The 8585-nt window shown below is 43.5% G+C and overlaps 2 protein-coding genes across 2 annotated transcripts in view; both read right to left on the bottom strand.

The window, feature by feature from the left end:
* Positions 1 to 212: 212 nt before the first annotated feature.
* Positions 213 to 2593, bottom strand: LOC108803557 (fucolectin-like; the record flags this gene model as incomplete). The annotated part of the gene is made up of 3 exons (XM_018575389.1): positions 2527 to 2593; positions 1387 to 1672; positions 213 to 343 (listed from the first exon to the last, which is right to left on the bottom strand). Coding segments are annotated over exons 1-3 (484 nt in total), but the record flags the coding sequence as incomplete, so codon positions are not given.
* Positions 2594 to 4679: 2086 nt separating this feature from the next.
* LOC108803556 (fucolectin-like) overlaps positions 4680 to 8585 on the bottom strand; it is a 15134-nt gene continuing 11228 nt past the window's right edge. The window contains exons 4-5 of the mRNA XM_018575388.1: positions 6698 to 6980; positions 4680 to 4845 (exon numbers count right to left, since the gene is read on the bottom strand). Of these exons, the coding sequence (XP_018430890.1) occupies positions 4680 to 4845; positions 6698 to 6980 (449 nt within the window). The remainder of the gene's footprint in view (positions 4846 to 6697; positions 6981 to 8585) is intronic.

Raw genomic sequence — 8585 nt, 5'->3', positions numbered from 1 at the left:
GATCCATTATTTCCCAACTACAACTACAAGGTGTGCTGCGGAAAACATCCTCCTCCAGACAGCTAGGAAAATATAGACGTGTCACAATTTCGGAGGTCTTGAAGATATGTTCCCTATAGACATGACATTTTATTATGAACTTAAACTATTTCTTCTACAATGTACTTCTGAGGTTTACTAGCAGACGTCATACTCCTCAGGCGCAAGCTCACCGTAGACTTCCACCTCGCATAGGGTCAAGTATTCACTGCGCCCCGGGATCACCGCGCTGATGTAGCGACCCTCCATCCCATTACAGTGGAAAGTTGTGGTTGGATTAGTATAGTTGGTGATCTTACCGCACCTGCCGAGGACAAGCAAAGACCAACACAATGATACAGAAAATGGAACCCGTTCACTTGGGGGAGATTCAGAAAATGTGCCCTTAGAAAACATACACTGCTATGCGGCTTAATAAGACACAAATATGAATAATAACTAGGCAACAGAGATGAGCGGAGTGACTTTGGGGAAACTTACTAATATCGCTAATAAACCATACCCATTAAACCACGCCCCTCAGAGTCAGACAAATCAACTCTTCACCACTAGTGATGAGTAAACTGGTCCGGTGTTCAGCTCACTTAGATGTTCTTAGATTGTAAGCTCGTTTGAACCGGGTCCTCCTCACCTACTTTTTCTGTATTTCAATGATGCTTGTCAATGTTTCTTACTTGTTTTGTCTAAACGATTGTACAGCGCTGCAGAATACGTTGGCGCTATATAAATCAATAATTGTAATTGTTCTCCGAACCCAGCCCGAAATCCGGGTTTGGCAAACGTCCAAGCAAACAAAAGCCAGGGCAGTCTGTGTACTATCATAATGGGTTGCTAGGAACTGGTCTGTATTGGAGCCTAACAATTAATGATGCTATGGGGCTGCCTGTGTCCTAGCAACCAGCATCATTGGTTGTTAAGATGCTGGCGTCTCCACAGCATCATAGGTTTTTTTGAGTCACCTGTCTGCATCCTAGCAACCATAGATGCCATGTGACTCAGCCATGAGTCAACCAATGATGCTCGGCAGGTCGCACATTATCATTGGTTGCTAGGACAAAGAGGTTTGGTGGGCGGGGAAGCTGAGTAAACCATTCATCCATTTGTCACACTGCTAACAGCTCGGGTTTAGGGTTGAGCCTGTAGTCACCCAGATGCTGGAGGTCAGAAGGAGGTCAACTGCAAGTTCAAAAAAGGTCAAATAAAGGTAAAAGGTAGTCAACTGCAGGTCACATGCACCTATTAATGAATTCTAAATAATCTGAGAAGCATCTCCATGTGATGCCATCAACACAAGCTCAAAGTCCATTGATGTCGGACCTTACAGTGTCCTGGCCCTGATGTACTCACACTGGGTTGTGAATGTTTGGAGAATCTCCAACGCGGACCTCGAGACCCTTCATCCGTTCCAAAAGGCTGTCCGATCTGCCATAGACCACAACCATGTTCACTTTGTGTTTCTGCTGCAGGTCCAGTCTCCACCAGGATTCCCATTCACCATTTGTGTGGCTACAGGAATTATGACCCCAGTCCTGATCTTTCCCGCCATCAATGGCATTGCTAGCAACACTACTTATATCGTGATACATGAGAGTAGAACTCTGCGTGGCTTCCCCGCTTCTGGCGATATTGGCGGCTGAAGAAAGAAACACAAAACACACTCCATGATTATACATATAATGTTCTTCCATTGTTCTAAAGACGTCTTCATCAGGAAATAGACTGTAAGCTGCAACGTTGTCAGTAATTTGCTGGAACATTCTGTAATGTAATGAATTGCTGATGTCATTCTGTGATGTCGTTATATAATAACTAATACTAATATTAATAGCTAAAACTCTTTTTAGGTTTTACTGTTATCCAGAGCCCGCCAGAGAGACTTCCCCTCACTTCCTTTTCTGGGCACAAACTTTTTACTAGGGTTGCACAGATACTTTTCGAGTACCAGTGCAGATACTTGGCATTTTCATGAGAACTACCGGGGTTGCAGCGGTTGCAGCTGGGACACGGCTCTGGAGCTCCACCACTGTCCTGAAATCATTAGTCTGTATTGTTTTAGAAAAACTGTCACATGACAATAAACAAAAATGTATCAGTACTCGTACTTGTAAGTATTCGGCAAGTACCAGTACTCGTACTGGTATCTGTGCATCCCTTTATTTATATTTATAAAAACAAAATCGTACATTATAACAGAGATGTACAAATCCCAGGAGCTCCGTGTGCTCCTTACAAATGACAGCGGCCTCCTAACTTTTTAATTTTTCTCTAGTCTAGTCTTGGAGCTCAAAAGTATCGGTACATGTACTCGTACTTATACCGAGTACTGTACTTGGTATCTGTGCAACCCTACTTTTTACCAGACAGGAAGTGAGAGGAAATCTGCCACATGAGCACAGATTACAATAAAATGCTGACAGATGTTCTCGCATTCCTCTATGTAACCTCAAAAAATATTTTTTCTTCTTTCTGAGTTCCTGCTATACTCACCACACACATTACAATCCCATTGTACAATCTCTACCACCAACTGTGCAATGCTATCCAGGGGCTCCATTAGAGAGATTTCCCTTCACTTCCTGTTGTGAGCACAAGCTTTTTACCAGACAGGAAGTGAGGGACCACAGGGCAACAGATTACAATAAAATGCTGACAGATGTTCTCGCATTCCCCTATGTAACCTCAAAAAAAATATTCTTTCTTCTGTCTGAGTTCCTGCCATACTCACCACACACGTTACAATCCCATTGTACAATCTCCTTTAGCTCTACCACAAACTATGTAATACAAGAGCCTGTCTGATTGGATACAAAGTGATTGGTTAGATCAGGTAGGTCCTCATATTACATTAGCTGTTCACTTTCCAAGGGAATTTGCACTTAGCTTAGTGATTGGGGTGAAAATTCACTTTGCAAAGAATACCCAATCAAGGAAAACAGTCTTTTTGCTTGCACCTGATTGGATGAAGGAAGTCGGCAAATCATCATCTCATACAGAGTCGCAGTGTGAATAGCTCTGTGAATTGTTTATAAATAGACCCTTAGACCAGTGGTTCTCAACCTTTCTAGGGCCGGGTAACATTTGCCAAGTCGTGGTGACCCCCAACGGTGGCGGGAGAACTGACACTGCTGCGCTAGGAGAGGGCTGAGGAGGACTCTCACCTAGCACAGCAGAAATCACACAGCGACCCTTCCTAGAACAACAACAGCAGACTCCTGACATTGCCTGCGTAGAAAGCACAATCTTTTTGGTAGCTGCACTGTGGATATAACCGCGTTATGAACACCCAGGGCCGGATTTACTCTCCCTGCTGCTCCAAGGCCAGGTTCCGCAATGCGCCCCCGTCCCCGCTAACCCCCTCCAACCCCCATCAATGGAGAATGGCAACCAGATGGCAGGGTTAGTTTTTTTATTTTTATTGTTTCTTTATTTTATTTTATGTTTACTTTTTTATCACTTTTTTTTACTTTTAACTTTTTTTATTTATTTTTTTTCTTTAATAATGTTTTAATCAATTTTTTTCCACTTAACTTTATTGCTATCACACAGATCTAACACGCCCCTGTGTAATAGCAATTGGAGGTGACAGGTTCTCTTTATTGATCCTGTCCCCTCCAATACAGGAGTTCCAGCACTGCACTGCGCTTGAACTCCTATGAGAGGTGAAGACTGCAATCCCCTCTCACTGTGCACACGGAGCGACAGGGTTACTTTTAACCCTGTCAGTCAGAAGAAAAAAAAAAACACCATAGGAATGCATAACTAGATTTCTATTGGCTATTTCGCTTTGCAATAGCCAATAGCAAACTAGCTATTGCACCCGCCCTCTGCTGCTGTCAATCACTAGATGGGGACCTGATGGAGAACTGCAGGCCCCCCTCTGCCCTCTTTTTTTTTTTCTGACTGACTGCGGGCCCGATGTCATAAAAAAATAAAATAAAACAGAGCAGAGAAAGCTCCCGGGTGGAGCCGCTAGTCAACCCCTGGCAAATCGTCATTCAACTCCCGACAGGGTCACGACCCCCAGGTTGGAACCACTGCCTTATGCTGGGCACACACCTTACAACCATCGAAAGACTTCTGTCTTGCGATGGTTGTAAGGTAATTTAAAAAAACGTACGATCTACCTATCTTGGACAGGCAGATCGTACTTGCGATGACCGCAATGCTGAACGGGGCAGTGTGTGCTTGCGCACAACGGCCCGTCCGGCTTTTATCTTACGAACATCCTACACACCCGCCGAACATCATACGATGCTCGGCGGGTTTTCGAACATGTTCATAAGTTAAAAGTCTTGCGACCTTACAGTAGTAGTGTAGTAGAGGTCACACAGCTTCCACACACCTTACGATAATCGTACGATCGCGGGATTTCCCGCGATTATCGTACGATTATCGTAAAGTATGTGGGCACCCTTAGACATGAACACAGCAGTTTTTGTTTTTCTGAGTAACAAAGTTTTATTTATTTTTAGATCCATTATTTCCCAACTACAACTACAAGGTGTGCTGCGGAAAACATCCTCCTCCCGACAGCTGGGGAAACATAGACGTGTCACAATTTCGGAGGTCTTGAGGATATGTTCCCTATAGACATGACATTTTATTATGAACTTTAAGTATTTCTTCTACAATGTACTTTACTAGCAGACGTCATACTCCTCAGGCGCAAGCTCACCGTAGACCTCCACCTCACACAGGGTCAAGTATTCACTGCGTCCCGGGATCACCGCGCTGATGTATCGACCCGCCATCCCATTGCAGCAGAAAGTTGTGGTGGCATTATTAGAGTTGGTGATCGTACCGCACCTGCCAAGGACAAGCAAAGACCAACACAATGATACAGAAAATGGAACCCGTTCACTTGGGGGAGTATGACCGCAATGCTGAACGGGGCAGTGTGTGCTTGCGCACAACGGCCCGTCCGGCTTTTATCTTACGAACATCCTACACACCCGCCGAACATCATACGATGCTCGGCGGGTTTTCGAACATGTTCATAAGTTAAAAGTCTTGCGACCTTACAGTAGTAGTGTAGTAGAGGTCACACAGCTTCCACACACCTTACGATAATCGTACGATCGCGGGATTTCCCGCGATTATCGTACGATTATCGTAAAGTATGTGGGCACCCTTAGACATGAACACAGCAGTTTTTGTTTTTCTGAGTAACAAAGTTTTATTTATTTTTAGATCCATTATTTCCCAACTACAACTACAAGGTGTGCTGCGGAAAACATCCTCCTCCCGACAGCTGGGGAAACATAGACGTGTCACAATTTCGGAGGTCTTGAGGATATGTTCCCTATAGACATGACATTTTATTATGAACTTTAAGTATTTCTTCTACAATGTACTTTACTAGCAGACGTCATACTCCTCAGGCGCAAGCTCACCGTAGACCTCCACCTCACACAGGGTTAAGTATTCACTGCGTCCCGGGATCACCGCACTGATGTATCGACCCGCCATCCCATCACAGCAGAAAGTTGTGGTGGTAATATTAGAGTTGGTGATCGTACCGCACCTGCCAAGGACAAGCAAAGACCAACACAATGATACAGAAAATGGAACCCGTTCACTTGGGGGAGAAAAATGTGTCCATAGAAAACATACACTGCTATGCGGCTTAATAAAACACAGAAATGTATAATAACTAGGCAATAGAGATGAGCGGAGTGACTTTGGGGAAAACTTACTAAACTCACTATTAAACCATACCCATTAAACCACGCCCCTCAGAGTAAGCCAAAACCCCCTGTTCACCACTAGTGATGAGAAAACTGGCCTGGGTTCAGTCACTTAGGTGTTCTCTGAACCCAGCCAGAAATCCGGGTTTGGCAAACGTTCAAGCAAACCAAAGCCGGGGCAGTCTGTGTACTATCATAATTAGTTGCTAGCAACTGGTCCGCACTGGACCCTAACAATCAATGATGGGGCTGCCGGTGTCCTAGCAACCGGCATCATTGGTTGCTTAGATGTTGGCGGCTCCAGAGCATCCTAGGTTGTTCTGGTTTACCTGCCTGCTTCGTACCAACCACTGATGCCCTGTGGCTCATCCACCAGTCAACCAATAACACTGGGCAGGTCTCACAGTGTAATTGGTTGCTAGGACACAGAGGTTTGGTGGGCGGGGGAGCTGGGCAAACCATTCACCCATTTGTCACACTGCCAACTGCTTGAGTTCAGGGTTGAACTTGTAGTCAACCCGAAGCTTATCACGGTTCATTTTAGTGCATAGCGCTTGAAGGTGGGCCCTCACTCTCACTTCATCTGGTGGGCCCCAGGTACCCCAGTCTAATTTTATATTTAATGATGTCTTTGTTATCAGAAGCTTGCCCTGTGAGTAAAATCCAGTCACACAGTGCTGTCTCTTATTTTGGGTTCAAGGTGGCGCTGAGCGCCTATCACCTTTAGGGTCTATATTGATGGGCTTTTGTTCAGATGCGTTTTGTAACTCTGAGACAGGTCTATGAGAATACAGGTCAAATGCTGATCAGAAGGAGGTCAACTGCAAGTTCAAATGAGGTCAAATGCAGGTCACATGCGCCTGTCAATGAATTCCAAATAATCTCAGAAGCATCTTCATGTGATGCCATCAACACAAGCACAAAGTCCATTGACGCCGGCCCTTACAGTGTCCTGGCCCTGATGTACTCACACTGGGTTGTCATTGTTCGGAGAATCTCCAACTCGGACCTCGAGACCATTCATCCGATACAAATAGCCGTCCGATCTGCCATAGAACACAACCATGTTGACTTTGTATTTCTGCTTCAGGTCCAGTCTCCACCAGGGTGCCATGTCATTATCTGTGTGGCTACAGGAACCATGACCCCAGTTCTGATCTTTCCCGCCATCAATGGCATTGCTAACATTACAATTTACAGTTCTAGTGATAGTAGAACTCTGTGAGGCTTCCCCGCTTCTGGCGATATTGACAGCTGAAGAAAGAAACACAAAACACACTCCATGATTATACATATAATGTTCTTCCATTGTTCTAAAGACGTCTTCATCAGGAAATAGACTGTAAGCTGCAACGTTGTCAGTAATTTGCTGGAACATTCTGTAATGTAATGAATTGCTGATGTCATTCTGTGATGTCGTTATATAATAACTAATACTAAAACTCTTTTTAGGTTTTACTGTTATCCAGAGCCCGTTAGAGAGACTTCCCCTCACTTCCCTTTCTGGTCACACATGTTTTACCAGACAGGAAGTGTCACTGCTAGCTCCCCCCAATTGTTTATGTTTTGCCGGCATCTGTCAAAATGCCATTATGCGGCGGGTGTTCCTCACGTGCGGATGGGACGGAGCTCGTCGGGGTTTTTTATTTTTTCTATTTATTTTTTATTGTTTTATTTTTTATTTAGTCGAGTTGTCATCGTCGTGGACAATGCTGGACGTCGTGATTGACGCTGGATTACATCGATGGATCCATTTTTTGGGTTGTTTTTCTTTTTTTAAAATAAAGGAATTGTCAAAAATATGACTTTTGTTTTTTTTTCCAAATAAAGGATTTTTTTTCCTGAATTTTAGGGGGAACCCCACGTCCCTCCCCCATTTCTGGGGGTGGGGTTCTTCCTTAAAATTCCTACCAGACCTTAAAGGCTTGGTATGACTTTAAGGGGGAACCCCACAGTTTCTTTTTCATTTTTTTTTTTACACGGGGTCCCTCCTAAATATTCCTAACAGACCTTAAGGGTCTGGTATTGTTTGGGAGGAGGACCGGCACGCTTTGAGAATAAAAAAAAATAATATTTTTTTTTCTTTAGAAATGTCATTTTTGCTGCAGCAGGTTCTATAGATCGTACAGATCCCCCTGGGGTTTTACGTCATTTTCAGGCCTAAAATGTGGAATATAACATGGGTGCAAAAAATGAAAAAAGGGCCTCAGTCATGAAGGGGTTAAAGGGGACAATTGTTTTTAAAAGTTACACACCTATTGACTTACATTGAGTTCAAATTCAAACTTTTTGTATATTCTAAAGTTCGAATTCTAACCAATCTCTGGCCTATTCGGCCCATCACTAATCAGCAGTAGGGATGAGCTCAGGTTCAGACTAAACCCGGTCAACAAGTCGTTGGATCATTAGTTCTCTATTTTCAGATTTGAAGGAAATGTGTTTGAATTGCCTCTTATATCTACAATGATTGTACACACCCCGGGTAATCCTTGTTTGCTACACGTCCATCAGGCAGGTTACAAAGGTTTCAGTCTCAGACAGGGCCAGATTTACTCTCCCTGCTGCCCCAAGGCCAGGTTCTGCAATGCGCCCCTCCCCCCCACGCCCCCCCCATTCAACGGAGAATAGCAACCGGATGGCAGGGGCGGTAGGGTTATTTTTTTATTTTTTTATTGTTTCTTTATTTTTTTAAAACTTTATCACTTTTTTTTAATTTTTTTACATTTTTAGCTTATCATTTACTTTTTTATTTTTTATATTTTTTTTATCTTATTATTGTTTATTTTTTATAACTATTTTCTTATTTTTTTAAATAATTGTATTCTTATTATTTTTTACTTTTTGATCACCTTTTTATTT

The sequence above is a fragment of the Nanorana parkeri genome, unplaced genomic scaffold, assembly GCF_000935625.1.
Source record: "Nanorana parkeri isolate BGI_ZX_2015 unplaced genomic scaffold, ASM93562v1 scaffold3864, whole genome shotgun sequence".
In the NCBI taxonomy this organism is placed as follows: Eukaryota; Metazoa; Chordata; class Amphibia; order Anura; family Dicroglossidae; genus Nanorana; species Nanorana parkeri.
This window is presented reverse-complemented; position numbering and strand designations above follow the sequence as displayed.